Source organism: Apteryx mantelli, chromosome 33 (genome assembly GCF_036417845.1).
Source record: "Apteryx mantelli isolate bAptMan1 chromosome 33, bAptMan1.hap1, whole genome shotgun sequence".
In the NCBI taxonomy this organism is placed as follows: Eukaryota; Metazoa; Chordata; class Aves; order Apterygiformes; family Apterygidae; genus Apteryx; species Apteryx mantelli.
The window spans coordinates 2,407,799-2,421,906 of NC_090010.1; the positions used below are offsets into that span (position 1 = coordinate 2,407,799).

General features: G+C 57.2%; 1 protein-coding gene across 1 annotated transcript; it reads left to right on the plus strand.

The window, feature by feature from the left end:
* Window positions 1-1,718: 1,718 nt before the first annotated feature.
* Window positions 1,719-5,348, plus strand: AQP5 (aquaporin 5). The gene is made up of 4 exons (XM_067313975.1): window positions 1,719-2,140; window positions 3,572-3,736; window positions 3,943-4,026; window positions 4,537-5,348. Exons 1-4 carry the CDS (start codon window positions 1,778-1,780, stop codon window positions 4,720-4,722), a joined length of 798 nt encoding a protein of 265 aa, XP_067170076.1. The 5' UTR covers window positions 1,719-1,777; the 3' UTR covers window positions 4,723-5,348.
* Window positions 5,349-14,108: the final 8,760 nt, after the last annotated feature.

The following is a 14,108-nucleotide window of genomic DNA, read 5'->3' on the forward strand; positions in this document are numbered from 1 at the left end:
AAACACGCCAACGGACCAGGTGTTTCTAGGATAACAGATCTAGTTTGTTAACTCTGCAATCTCCCCAAAAGCAGCACGACCAGGAGAATACAATTATTGGGAATGGTGCTGTGACAAATCCTCAGCCCTCGGAGACTTTCTGGATCTGGTTGCTAAACTCTTAGGATTTTGGGTGCAACTAAAAGAAAAGGGCTCATTTCTTATGGGCTCTGGAGGAAGAAGTCCCCCCCGTTTGCTCCCGAGGGAAATCCCTCCTAGCTTTTAACCGCACTGGCACAGGGTAGGTGTAGGTCTGCCTCTACCCAGCAGAAGGCAGCAATGAATGTGACTCATTAGCACTTTTTAAGTTTGAAGAGGGATTTAAAGGATTTTTACGCCTCTGCTGCATGCTTTGCTTGCAGAGTGCAACCACTTCTGCAGAGGAGCAGGGCAACCCCGGCCCCGCGCTCGCCCACATCCAGCATAGAGAGACGGGAGCGCTTGAGAGAGGCGAGATGCCATCAGCCAAGCTGGAGCCCAGCAAGGGGAACGGCGCTGCACCCCAACCCATTAAAATAATAATAATAATAATAAAAAACCCGGTGCAAGGCTGCAAGGACCGCGAGGGGACTGAGAATTCATTGCTGAATGTCACCAGAAGCTTTTTCTGTCCCGAGCAGCTCCTGGCTGCACAGCGTTGGGAGTCTCCCCGCTCCGCTCTCCGCCAGCCAAGGATTTGCAGCTGGACGGATTTAGGACGGAGGGCAGCACCACAGGGACGTGAAAGGGGACATGCAAGCATGGCCCACACCCCTGCAAAGCCTGTGGCTTTATGCTGACATTCCCCAGAGCAAAATCATTGACCTCATTGAGCAACAGCTGGAAAAGCAAAAAGAAAAGAAAAGTGCCCAAAACAGCAGGGGGAGGATGCACCCTCCCTGGCCGCACGCAGGGAGCTGCCCCCGACCCCACGCCACGTGCCGGCGAAACCCACACCCGATGCTTATCGCGCTCTGGAAGGAGCAGCGGAGCAGAAAGGCAGCGAAGAGGTTGGGATCCCAGCTCCCCGGTGCTCAGCCCTCCTTAGGGGCTGCATCGGGCAGAGCATCCCCCAAAACCACCCGGCTCCCAGGGCCAAGAGCCCCCTGTGAGCCGCTTGCTTCCCGGAGCTGAGCTGTGTGGACACCCTGGGACTGGCTATAGGGATTTAACTTTGCCATCGCGATCCCTTGTTTAAATCAAACGTGCCGGGCCAAATGCAGGAGCCCTGCCGCAGGGTCACTGCTCCCAGGAGAGCTGTTGCAGCTCGACGCGGGAAACGAGACGTGCCAAATAAAGCTACGGTCACCTCCAACCTGCAAGCGCACCGAGGAAGGGCATGTGAGCTACACCTCCGATAACAAAACCCTCGGCACCCTGCGAGTGGTAGTAAAAGGGAAAGGCAGAGGAGGGAGCCCAGCGTCGTTATGCAACCGCGTTATCTAACGACCACGGAGACACCCAATAGGGGCTCTTTGTTTGCGGAGGGCAGGAGAAAGAAATGCCACCAATATCTGAGTCACTGGTTCACCAAGAGGCTCCAAAGTTATTTTCAGATGGAAACTTTTCCAGTTTCACATGATAATTTGGGAGGACTGGCTAATTCCTCGGCTCCACCCACCGCCTTGTAACACAGCTCCCTGCTGCTCTTGCATATATAGATAGGTATGGCCCTACAACTCGCTGCAGACAGAAGAGCCTTGAGACGGAGGAAACCTAGACTTACCTTCTTCTCGGACGCCTTCCACCTGCTGCTACCATGAAGAGGGAAATATTAACCCTGGCCTTTGCTCGAGCCGTCTTTGTGGAGTTCATTGCCACGCTCATCTTCGTCTTCATCGGCCTCGGCTCAGCCCTGAAGTGGCCATCCGCTCTCCCCAGCATCCTGCAGATCTCGCTGGCTTTCGGTCTGGCCATCGGTACGCTGGTGCAGGCGTTCGGCCACATCAGCGGCGCCCACATCAACCCGGCCGTGACCCTCGCCTTCTTTGTGGGCAACCAGATCTCCTTCCTCCGGACGCTCTTCTACGTGATAGCCCAGCTGGTGGGGGCCATTGCCGGGGCTGGCATCCTCTACGGCGTAACGCCGGCCAATACCCGCGGCAACCTGGCCATCAACGCGGTAAGTCTTCCTACCTGGAGCTGATTCGTGTTGCCGCTCGCCTCCAGTTTGGGGTTTTCCTTCCCTTTCGAGCAAGGAGTTGGCGCCACCACCAAGCCGGAGAGCTGAATCTTTAAGCACGGTTGGTCTCAGCATGTTGTCCTTCGGGAGGAGAGGGATGGGAACCAGATAGGAGTAAACTCCAGCGTAGCCAGCAGAATATTGACATGACAGCTTTATTGTGTGGGGTAATGAATGGGGTGTTTTTTCGCCTTTAATAAGTGCTTCCTTTATCCTAAGGGCCCGAGTGAGTCACCCGCACCACTGAGATGTTCTTGACTACAGCCTCTCCTCCTGGAGATTAGCGCCAGGATAGGAGCCGAGCCAGGACGGAGAGGGGGAGGGATGCAGGGAGCAGAGTTCAGTGAAACCAGTTCGGGGTTTAGAAGCCCACCAGGACCAGTACGCTGGAGAAATGGAGGCGGCAAGAGAGAGGCCATGGAAAGGGGGTAGAGTAGCAGAAGAAGGTGAACGAGAGCCTCTGCGGAGTGATACACGGGAGGGCACACAGAGCAGGGCACGGAGAGGACGAGAGGCAGGGGACGGCTCTTGGAGCAGGATGGGAGAAAGTGGGGACCCTCTGGGAGCCGTGGCGCTGGGCAGCACATGTCAAATCCTTGGGACAGCACTGGGAAACCACCTGAAATGGGAACAACGGATCTCCTGCTTCCATCGAGGCCAGGAGGGGACCCCTCCGAGCAGCACGGGCACGCTGCAGAGGGCTCGATGGCGAGGATGAAGAGCTGCGCCACCTTCATCCTATTCCCATGTGCTGTGTCCCAAACCAGCCAGCTTCAGCTACAGGGCAAGCTGCGATGGTTTAGGTCACTTTACCCCTTCCATGCCCAATAGGGTCAAGTCTGCTTGACAGTCCCCAGTGCAGGGCCACTGGGACAGCAACGGCCCATCTGGCGCCGGGACATTCCCTGTCCCCCCGCAGCGATAGGAGATCTTCACCCTTCCCTCCCATGCCCCTCTCCCAAGGAGCTGCCAGCTGCTCCCCAGCCTTTGGGGTAGCTGCTCCACAAAGCAGATGGGAGAAGAGTCAGGATTGGGACAATATGATGCTTTGCAATGACCAAGGCAGAAAGAAATGCGGGAAGAAAGGGATAATAGGTGACCAGGTGAAAAAGCACCAAGTGTTACGGAGACAGATAAGCAGAGAGATATGTGGGGTAGCGTGGTAAGGGACGGGCAACCTCTTCCCTTCAGAGGAAGAAGAGATTTGCAGTCTCACATCCCATCAAGCCCAAGCAGTGGCCAGCACAAGTGACAGAGCTCCTGGTCCAGCTGGGTGGGAGGACTTGGGCCACCCTTTGCGGGAAGCCGGGGCAACACCGAGCCCCGTAGCCTCGCAGCCGCTTAATTATCACCCCTCTCCACTGTTTGCAGCTCAACAACAACACGACCCCGGGTCAGGCCCTTGTGGTGGAGATAATCCTCACCTTCCAGTTGGCTGTGTGCATCTTCGCGTCCACGGACAGCCGCCGGAGTGGCAATGTGGGCTCCCCGGCGCTCTCCATTGGCTTTTCCGTCGCTTTAGGACACTTGGTCGGGGTGAGTGTCTGGGCAGAGGCACCAGCTAGGACAGGACTTCCCAAATATCCCAGCCCAGCGGTCCCTGAAGGGAGCTGCAAAACGGTGTCAAGGGCAAAGCAGCTTCCAGCCACCGCAATCCCAACTTCGGCAAAATCCCCAGAGCAAGTGAATACGATAGGCAACACGATGCCCCTTAACTCCTGTCTCCTTTCTGCACCCCACAGATCTACTTCACCGGCTGCTCCATGAATCCAGCCCGGTCCTTCGGCCCTGCAGTTGTCGTGAGGAGGTTCAGCCCTGCACACTGGGTGAGCGTTGGCCCCATGGAGGAGCCTGTCGGCATGGGAGGAGGGCAGTGAATCCCGCAGGTGTTTCCAGCCTCCGGAAAGGATAAAAGGGAGCTGGAGGACGTGGGAGGAGGGAGCAGAGCAGCACTGCGGGAAGGCACCTGCGGTGCAAGAGAGGGGCAAAGGCCAACCTCCCCTGTGCACTGAGCCTGGGCATCATCTGGGCTCAGCGCAGCATATGGAGAAGCCCGACTTGGGCTTTCTGTTGGCCTGGCGCTGCCTGCAAACCCGAATCTTGCTTTTCAGCCTAGGCTTGGCACCTCCTTTCCCTGCACACCACATCCCTGCACCCTTCTTTGCCTGACTTTTTCAGCAAGCAGAGGTGGAGGGGATTTCGGTCCGCGGGAAAGCTGCATCACTGCACATCTAGGAGATGTTGAGCAGCAAGAGATGCTGGCGTGATGGACAACCCAGTGGGCCGGCTCCCGAAAACTGCTCTCACCGCTCTCCTCTCCTCACATTGCTTTCCAGGTCTTCTGGGTTGGGCCCATCCTCGGGGCTTGCCTGGCGGCGCTGCTCTACTTCTACGTCCTGGTGCCCTACTGCATGAACATGTCGGACAGGGTGGCCATCGTCAAGGGCACGTATGAATCAGAGGAGGAGTGGGAAGAGCAGCGGGAGGAAAGGAAGAAGTCCATGGAGCTGACCTCCCCGTAGGAGCAGACAGGAAAGCAGAAGACGGGGAGGAAACCTCGCTCGCGGGCTCACGTGTGCGCAAACCGAGGCAACGAACAAAGCCAGCAACAGTAGACTCTTAAGCAAAAAAAGTCTTATAACTAAAAGACCACCCGTGACCAAGAACGAACGGAGCATCGCGGTGTCCGTGTATATAATCTCCCGACGTGAGTGAGAGCACTAGAAACCCTCCTAGCTTAACGGTAGCCAGCGAAGCCTGGCGCAGGAGGCTCAGCCCAGGGCAGCCTCTCCGTCGGGTTTTGACTCCCGCTCAGCTGCATCCCTGCCTTTTGACGTGGGAGGCTTGCGTGTTTTGCAAAGAGGCCCGAGAGCACGTTTTCTGGCACATCCAGAATTTCGCCTGTGCGTTTGGTGGCCCAGGGGATGGAAACACCTGGTAGATACCGGGAAAGAAGGAAGACCACTCTGGGCAGGTGGATGCACCAAAATCCCCCGCTTTCTCCCCGCCGCAGGCCCACGTTGCTCGTAGATGCTCTTTCCTGCATTAGCTGGTGCTGGTGAGTCCTATTTATTCACGGCTGCCGGAAGAACGTGATTTTCGGATTTTGTGTTGAGATCCTTGTAATATAATGTATTATTTATTGTGAATAAAGGAAATTAAAAAAAAAAGAGTCATGGGAGAAAACCCACTCAGGCATCCGATTTTAGGAGCAAAAGGGGTTAAAGTGGGTGCAAAGCTCCAACGAGCAGGTGCTCGGACCTCGAATCCTGTGCCAGCTAATGGCCAAGGTCACGTTTGCCGTGGGGAAACAAGGCACCGAGGGCTGCCTTCCCTCGAGGGCATCTCCCAAGGATTGGGGCTGAAGTAGAGGTTGTAGGGAGAGGAGACACCTTTAATCAGACCCACTGCTCCTGCTGGAATAAAACCAGCCCTGCTTTAAGCTACGTGCCACAGCTGAAGGGGGATTTGCAACCGCAAGCTGCCTCGAAGAAGCAGAGGCCAAAAGCAAATTGCCGGCGCTCGGTCCGGTTGCGGCAACCCCGCTGCGGGGGCGAGCGGGCAGGTTTGCAAGGAGAAGGTGCTAAAGTGGTTAATGCTGAGGGACAGGAGGAGAAATGGTGCTGGTGTCGAGCCGGGGCACGAGCGGCAGCTCTGGAGGTTCCCCAGCCCCGGGATTTCGGACCAGGGCTCGGGGCTTTTTGGAGCCTGTCGCCGGGGCCGGTTTGCCGGGAGGAGCCCGGAGCAATCCTCCATGCCGGGCTTCGCCGGTATGACTCGGGCGCGACTTTCTGCCATACCAGTTCTCCCACACGGGCTCCGCGGGTGCCCTTAAAAATTGACCCGCAATCCTCGCCGGCCCCCTCCCCGGCGGCGCCGGCTGCCAAACCCACACCTTCGCCCTGACCTCCCGCCGCGGCCCGGCTCTTCCAGTTCTGCCACAAACCTCTGCCAAAGCAGCTCGCGCCCCATCCGGCGCTCCGATGCTCCGGCACTCGCCGGCCACCGCCGCGGTGGCTTCGGCGGGCTGCCGGAGTGGGAACCGCAGCCGACCGGCGTGGGGATGCCGCGCGCCTGCAGCCCCTTGCTGCTGCTCCTGCTGCCCAAACCCACCGCCGCCTCCACTGCTGCCCCTCTTCTTGCCACCCAAAGATGAGTTTTCCGTCAAACAGACCCACACGAAGAGATGTTTTCCTCCAAACCGCCCCGTTCCCGGCCCAGCTGCAGCTCCGTCCTCGTCATATGGGTCATGCTGCCTTCGCTCGGCAGTGCCAAGGCAATTATTATATTTTGGTTTGTAAACCAGCCTGTCTCGCTGCACAAGCCCGGGTACGAGACCCTCTTCCCTCCTCCTCCCGGCCTCATCTTCCTTCTGCTTCCCCCAATTCCCAACAGGTGAGCACGGAGGTGGAAAACCCCTCGGCCAGGGTCAACCCCGCAGCTGGTTTTAACCCGACACCATCCCGCCTCTCCCCTCCTTGCAGACGCAATGAGGTTCATGTCCCCCCCCCCCCCGTGCCTCAGTTTCCCCATTTGGAAATAAGCTCTCAAGCCCATTCCTCATGGGGGAACAGCCGCGCGCGGCGCAGGAGACGCACGGGAAGGGGACCCAGGAGTCCGGCCCCAGGCAGTAAGTCCCCGCGAGAGGGCGGCGGAGGGGCCAGCCCGCGCCGGCCCTGCCAACGGCGGGGAGAAGAAACCCAGCCTGGGTGTGAGCCGTCCTCCGAGATGAATCACGGATCCTCCGACGGGAGCTGGGCGTCAGCGCAAACGTAACCCAGAGCCCGGATTGCAAACGCGGAGGACGGCGGCAGAGACGCCGATCCCCCTCCCCGAGACGCCGGCAGGGCCAGATGCGGCTAAACCGTGGGAAAAATCCCAGCTTGAGCTGGGCTGGCTCAGCCGCGGTGACGGCACCGGCATCCCGGCACCTGCCAGCATCCCAGCTCCTGCGCTTCCACGTGCGCCCGGCCTTTCGGAGCGTTGGGATCGCGTTTGATCCGGGCTCCTGCCCTCGCCATCCAGGCCAAACGCCGGCACCTGCCGAGACCTCACCTGTCCCAGGATGAGCCCGAGGCAGAGCCGGGAAACCCCGCGGTCCTTCTGCCTGCCCACGTATGGCAACCACAGCTCTTAAAACAACCGGAAAAAGGATATTTTTTTTAACATGGAAGCTTGCTTGGTGATATTTTTCAGGAGCGTGTTACTGCTGAGCAGCAGGCTTCCAAAATCCTCAGCAGAAATGGTGATTTTCGGTGAAATGATTTTATTTCAGCAGACACGGCAAGTGCTGCCATAAGCATTTGAAACCAGATTGGCCTCTAGGTCCTAATATTGCCCACTATTAGGCACATTATAACGGAGTTGCAGACACGCCAGGCTCATTTTCCCAGCTTCAGCTCCCGTTTCTGGGAAGCACCTTAGCATCCCATTCATGTCTATAAGGGCAGCAAATAGAAATACAAAGGGGGAGAAAAAAATGATGCAGTTACTCCATAAATATACCCACAAGCAATTTCTATACACTAAGAGAATTATACAGACTGTATTTCTCCTTGTTAGACAAGTAAAGCATCCTTTCCATTAGCCGGTAATTACCACACAGATTGCAAAATTCCTTTTTTTTTTTTTTCCTTCTCTCTGGCAGGGAGAAAAAGAAAACAGCTATTTTCACATGTTGTAACAGCCCCGAAACCTAATATCTTCCTACACAGCAGAGTCCTCTCCGCCTATTCAGCAGCGCTCTCCGGAGCGGCTCTGTTTGCACAGCGTTTAACGTTCCTGCAACACGACCGTCGCAGGGGCCGGGAAGGCACCAGGTGCTTAAAGAGAAGCCGGAGCCGGTGGCAATCTCCAGATCAAACAAAGATTTTTTTTTGAAATGGGTTGCAGGTCCCTTTGCAAGGAGCAGCCCCGGCTCTCTCCGAAACGCTGCCCCTGAGCGAGAAGGGGATCACGCCGCGGTTTGGGAGCTCGTCCCTTCTGCCCCGCTACCAGTCCGGCCCGATTTGGCGACCTTAAGTGTTTTGCTCAGAGCCGCGGCTTCCGATTTCACGTGCAAAGCATGTGGCCGGTCTCGCCCCGGCCTGCCTGCGGAAAACAGCCCGAAAGCAACGAAAGCAACAACAACAAAAAACACCCCAAAATTACCACGCACGCAAAAAAATACCCACAAGATGGGAAAGTCTGCAGAGCAGCGTTGCGGCAGGCAAAGCAGTACTGGAAAGCCTGCGAACGGCGCCGGGCAGCAAACCTCTCTGTCCGGGAGGGTTTCCACCTCTTTGCTGCAGAGACGCCGGTGCTCAGGGCCGGCTTGCAGGAGCTCTGCAAGCTGCAAAGAGGAAAACACACACAAAAAGGGGGGGGGGAAAAAAAGGATAAAAAAGCCGACCGACGGACGTCACCTCTCTGCAGGTGCCCAGGGTTTTGCAAATCCCAAAGCCGCCCTGGGACGCCTCTGCGCGTCGCCCGGGCTCGTGCTGCGGCTGGAGGGAAGGCACCGGCGCCGGCGGCACTCCCGGCACTTTGGCGGCAGCCGGGAGCCGGCTCACGGGGCCACGGGAGCCTGACACCCCCCCCCTTCCCTTCCCTTCCCGTTGCCGACATGCCTCAGCCCAGCTTTGCCACGGAGCCTCTGCCTCCGGAGCAGGCGCTGCAATTTGTATTTTGGGCGCCAGCGCGATTAGGCGCCCGGCCGGGGCCGCGGGAAACCAGCCCTCGCTTTGCTTTAGCCCGGGGTAAAGCATCGCTAAACCACATCAAAAAGCCAGGAACGTGCAGGCACGATGCGAGAGGTGCAGCACGGCAGCACGGGAATACCGGGAGAGACGGGCTCTGCCCCAAAAACATGCGATTAAAGAGGAGAAGGGAAGGGTCTGCCCCCAAAAATGTGCAATTAAAGAGATGTCCAGAGACCGGCCGCATGGGAAAGGCTGGAATAAATCTGTGCTGTGCCTCAGTTGCCAGCTTGACGCCCTCCTGCATCCCCCAAAACGCCTCTCTAAAGGCCAGGGGGGGTGAGAAGGACCAAATTTGGGGACCAAAAGGGGACAGTGGCAAGTGGATGCTCTGGAGAAGCATCGGCAGCGTGGGAAAGCCAGAGCCCCGGGCAGCCGAGGCATCTCTTGCTGCCTTCTGCTGGGACGTGCCAACTGGAAAACCCTTGCGAAAACAGGATTTCGGGGGGAAAAAAACCCCGTGCTTCCACCCAGCCTGCCCAAAGCACCTCCACGGCGCCCCAGGCAAAATCGGGTTTCCTCGCCGGGCAGCGGGTGCCAAGTTTCGCCCTCGGCTCTCCAGGATACGGCCCCGGCGCTGCCCGTTTGTTCCTAATCTCCCTCTGGCAAAGAAGCAAAGTCCAAGGTGGATGAACGAGCATAAAGGGTCCTTGTGCCGCCGGGGTGGTGGCATCAACGAAAGGAGAGCCATAAAAGAGAGAAAGGGGAAACACCACAGCGGTCGGCCTGACAAGGGGCACATTGTCGGGGAAGGTCAGCCCCGGAGCCGGGAAGGTTTCCCCGGAGCGGCGCGAGAGCGAGGAGGCTGCAAGGGGCTTCGGCAAAGACGAGCAGGGGATTAAACCCAGCCCGCTTAACCCGCAGCCCTCGGGAAGCCTCCGAGTTGTCCGAGCGCTAATTCCAAGCGGAGAAGCACGCCTGGGATTTGGGTCGGTTTATTCCGATTTGCAAAGCGCCCCCAGGCAGGGACGAGGCCTCGAGGACCCTTCCAGCACCCAGCAGCCGGGAGACGGGGCTGGGAACGGGCTCGGCTCAGCCGCAAGCCAGCAAAGAAGCACTAATAAATAAAACAAAACTGCTGGCAAGTGTCCTCCAGGATACGAGCCCTTCTCCGCTGCCTCGACATTAATCCTGTTTGGCAAGACAGCAACAGCTCTTTTGCCCACGAGCAAGGTGCAGCTGCAGGTTCATATAATGCCCTCTTGTGCAGCCGGGGAAAAAAAACCCACAAATAAATTGGACGAGAACAAACTGTCAAAAACGTCCTACAGAACTTGCCTTTTTTTTTTTTTTCTTTTTTTAAAGAAAGCCGCAAATAAAGAAAAGCCGTTCCCCTCCGCCCTCCTCGGACCCATCCTTGCAACCACTTAAAGCAATGGGGATTTTTTCCCCGTTCCCAGGGGTTGTATTTCTTTGGCGACGAAATGGCCCTTTTCCCGTCGGAGCTAGAGAAAAACAAGCCCTTTCTCCACTATTTTAGAAGCCCTTGTTTTCAACTGATTTATCAGAATAACCGGCTGCTTGCTAAGCCCGATAGCCTTTGCTCCCTGCTTACAGAGATCAGAGCGCCTACGGATTTTGCCGGCTGCAATCAGCACTCGTCGGAGGTTCAGAGGGGAAATAAATATAAATGCTATCAGCGTCTTTTGTTCCAAGCAGATAAGAAAACATTTGCTGGGTGTTTCGAAAAGAAATCCCTTAAGAACAGTTAATCAGCGGGTAAAGCCCTCCTTTTAAGTGAAACGGGTAAATACGCACATTAGTGACATCAGTAGCCCTGGTTTTTTTTTTAAAAGGCGGCTTTGGCCCGGATTTCGCCACGTCGCCCGCCTTGTGCTTTTCCCTGGGATTTTGAGCTAAGAAACTGCGGCAGGGAGCTGCCGGGGATTCGTTAACCCGATCCGGCCTGGAGTTTTTTGCTCCCTTCTCTCCCGCCGGGTCCCCAAAGGCTCATTTTTAAGTGGGAAAAGCCTGCGGCTCCGCTCCTGGCGCTGGTGGAAAGCTCGCTCCAGCCATCCCTGGCGGAGCAAACGCAGCTTCTCTGGCTAAACAAGCAAGTGACTCCCCAGGCGCAATTTGTCATCTAATTGCGCCAGCACACCCAGAATTAATTGCTGCATTTGCATGTGAAGACGTTCTGATTTATGGCCAGAGCAGGTTTCATCAGCCGGTTACCAAAGATCGCTGCCGAACCGAACCGAAAGGCGTCGCAAAGGGCCGGGAAAGGGCTCTGCCAGGCGATTTTTGGCAGAGCCCGAAGGACGGGGGTTATTCGATCGCGCGCCCGCCTGCCCGGGGCGCAGAGCGAGCCGGGGGGTGGAAGGGAAACCGCGGCTGCGCTCACTCCGCCGCCCCCGCTCCCGCCGGAGGAGCCCGCCGCGGACCTTGCAGCCTCCGCGCGCAACGGCGGCTGGTCTCGTTAGGTTGTCAAAGAGCTTGATGATGTTACGGGCAGGGGAAAAAGGACCAAAAAAAAAAAAAAAAAAAGCAGCTAAAAAAGCAGCTTGTTAAAGTTTTCTGAATCTCAAAGGCAGGGAGGGCGTCGAAAAGAAGGAAAGCATGAACCGCCCTCTGCTTCTTTTCCTCGAAGAAAGAAGCAGACTTCCAAAAAAACAACAAAAAACCACGACGCTAGCTCAGGATCTGAGCAGACCACAAGCGTATAGCTAGCAAAGGGGGGAACCAAACCTTTCTCCAAGCTCAGCCGTGGCACAGAGCAGCCCCAGGCTTCGCCCGGCCGAGGCTGGTTGCAGGGATTGGAGCCAAAGGAGGCAAAACGCATTAATCGCGCCGGGAGCAAGGGGCTTCGCGTGGTGCCCCATCAACCCCTATTCCTAAGAACCTATGGGTCCAAAGCAGCTAGTCATGGCCTGGTGTGCAACTCGGTCCCACCTCCACTTTCCACCATGCTCTTCCTCCCTGGCAGCAAAGGTCAAATAAGAGCAGAGGCGGGAGGCTGTGACCCCCTCGGCTCTGCGGCAAAGGCAGACCTGAGTTTCTGCCCCAAAAACGGGCACGGAGTGGAAAAGAGGCAGGAAGACAAACCACGTTGCTCTGGAGCTGCCAAAACACCTCCCTTTGATGTGCCCCCGTTTCAGCTCCCCCTCGCAGGGCAGTGCGGATTACCTTTTTCTTAATGGCTTTCCTTTGGCTTTCAAAGAACACAGGGAAAGGAAAACATGGGAAAAAGGCCAAAAGCAGCTGAAACCGAAACCGTGCACTCAGCATCACCCCAAATGAGATGTTTCAGGTCCAACCGCTGACCCGAGAAGGTCTTTTTCTGCCCAGTTACGCCTTGGCTCTAGCCGCTGTCGGAGGCACAAGTGTAACTGCCTCAAAGTGCAGCTTCCAAACCACGGGGCCGGGGGGGGACACGTGGGGTGCGGGTTTTCCCCCCCATTGCTCTCTCTTGCACTGATTTGGACCCAAAATGCATCCCGCAGACCACTCCAGTCCCTCCCGCAGGAAACTCCTTGTGGAGGACCCCAGGGGGTGCATTCAAAGCCTTTATTGCTTCTTATTTGCAGGAAACCCATCCAAAATTAAGTGCCACCCAGCTTCACGTCGGCTGGTAGTTGCGTCTAAGGTGCCTTCGCGGTTCCCCCGAGCCTGAGGGCATCATTGCACACGGAGGAGTCGAGGTGCACCAGCCCTACCAACCTCTCTCCGAGAGGGGAAACGGAGACCAAAAGCAGGAGGTGATTCAGCAGGTCCACGCGGTATTTCAAGCACAGACTTAAGCCTGAGATCTGTTTCCAACCTGATTTGGGGCAGGTACTTAGTGATGGGATCAGGGAAGATCGGAGGGGACGGATGGGCTAAGGAGGAGGTCGAGTATCTAAGGCTTCTCCAAAGATGCACCAGGAGCCGTGGAAAAGCAGGGCTTTGAACCCAAAACCGACTCAACGGGGCTAGTGGCATCACCGTGCAGCCCCCCAACCCGGGGTTCTCCGTCCCCAGGGGCCAAGCGGGACGGACAGCAAAGCCCAGACCCTGCCCGTGTCCCCGGCCAGAGGGCTGTTTCGGGAGCCACGGAGCAACCTGGAGGAGGCAGACGGGGGTGAGGCAGACCAAGGCCACGCAGACGAAGGCTGCCACCTGCTGCTCAGAAAAACCTAAAAACGGGACAAAACCCAGCTCCGCGCCAGCCCAGCTGCCCTTCGCGGGCTGAGGCTGGATGTCTTCCCTTCCCAGCTCCCCATCGCTGCCGAGAGCTCAACGTTGCTAATTTGACGGCGTTGATCAACAGCCCGTGCTAGCGACGGGTGGGAGATCAGCCCGGGTCTGGCCCTCTCCACCCAGGGTTGAGCCAATTAATCCCGTGTCTTTCTCATCAGGCCACTTTTGGCCCTAATTAAGGCTCTTCTCGACTCGCGTCCCCTGAACACTAGTCATATTGTGACAGGGACAATAATTACGGAAATCTCTTTGGTAGAAGAGCAATAATTACCCAAAAGGTCCCACATGAGAAGACAGCAAGCGGCAGCGAACGTGGAGGCTCCATCCTGTCCGGTGGCGGTGTTGGGAGAGGGAGGAACGGAGCAGGCGCCGGCGTCCGCGGGAGCCCGGCCGGCTCCACTCCTTCGCAAAGCCCCCGGCGCCGACGCGGCGAGGGCGGCCGTGGCCCCGGGCGGCTGCGACGGGGGTTTCTCTGCCCGTTGAGCACGAGCTTGTGCAAAGGCCACGTTTATCCCCCCCAAAAACAGTGAACCGCAGAGATTTCTTAAGCCAAGAGCTCCCCAGACCCACGGTCCCATGGATGGTGCCCTGGATTCGGGGCTGCTCTGCATATCCCACGCGGCAGAAACCTGGTCCAGACCCACGGCCGAGCACCAGGAGCCCAGTTACCCCCCAAAGCGAAGCAGCGCTAACGAACACCCCCACTTCGGATCCGGCTCGCTATTTTGGGGGACAAAACCGGGCTCTGCCCAGCGATGCTTGCCCAGCTGCTGCGACATGTAACCCACAACTTCACAAATCCCTGATACCGCAGCAAGCGACAGCGGGTGCTTTTGTACCCAAATGCTGCTTTTTTTTCCATTTTTGTTCTTGCATTTCTTTTTTTTTTTTTTCTTCCTCCCCTTTTCCCCACTCAAACCAAAGGTGTTCGGACGAGCGGCCCCGCAGGCCCGGACATCATCTCTCTACAGGAGATGCACTGTGGCAACGAG

Coding starts and splice junctions, on each gene's coding strand:
- AQP5 (XM_067313975.1), top strand. CDS start 1,778: ATGAAGAGGGAAATATTAACCCTGGCCTTTGCTCGAGCCGTCTTTGTG. Junction 3,737..3,942: donor CTTTAGGACACTTGGTCGGG/GTGAGTGTCTGG, acceptor TGCACCCCACAG/ATCTACTTCACCGGCTGCTC. Junction 4,027..4,536: donor GGTTCAGCCCTGCACACTGG/GTGAGCGTTGGC, acceptor ATTGCTTTCCAG/GTCTTCTGGGTTGGGCCCAT.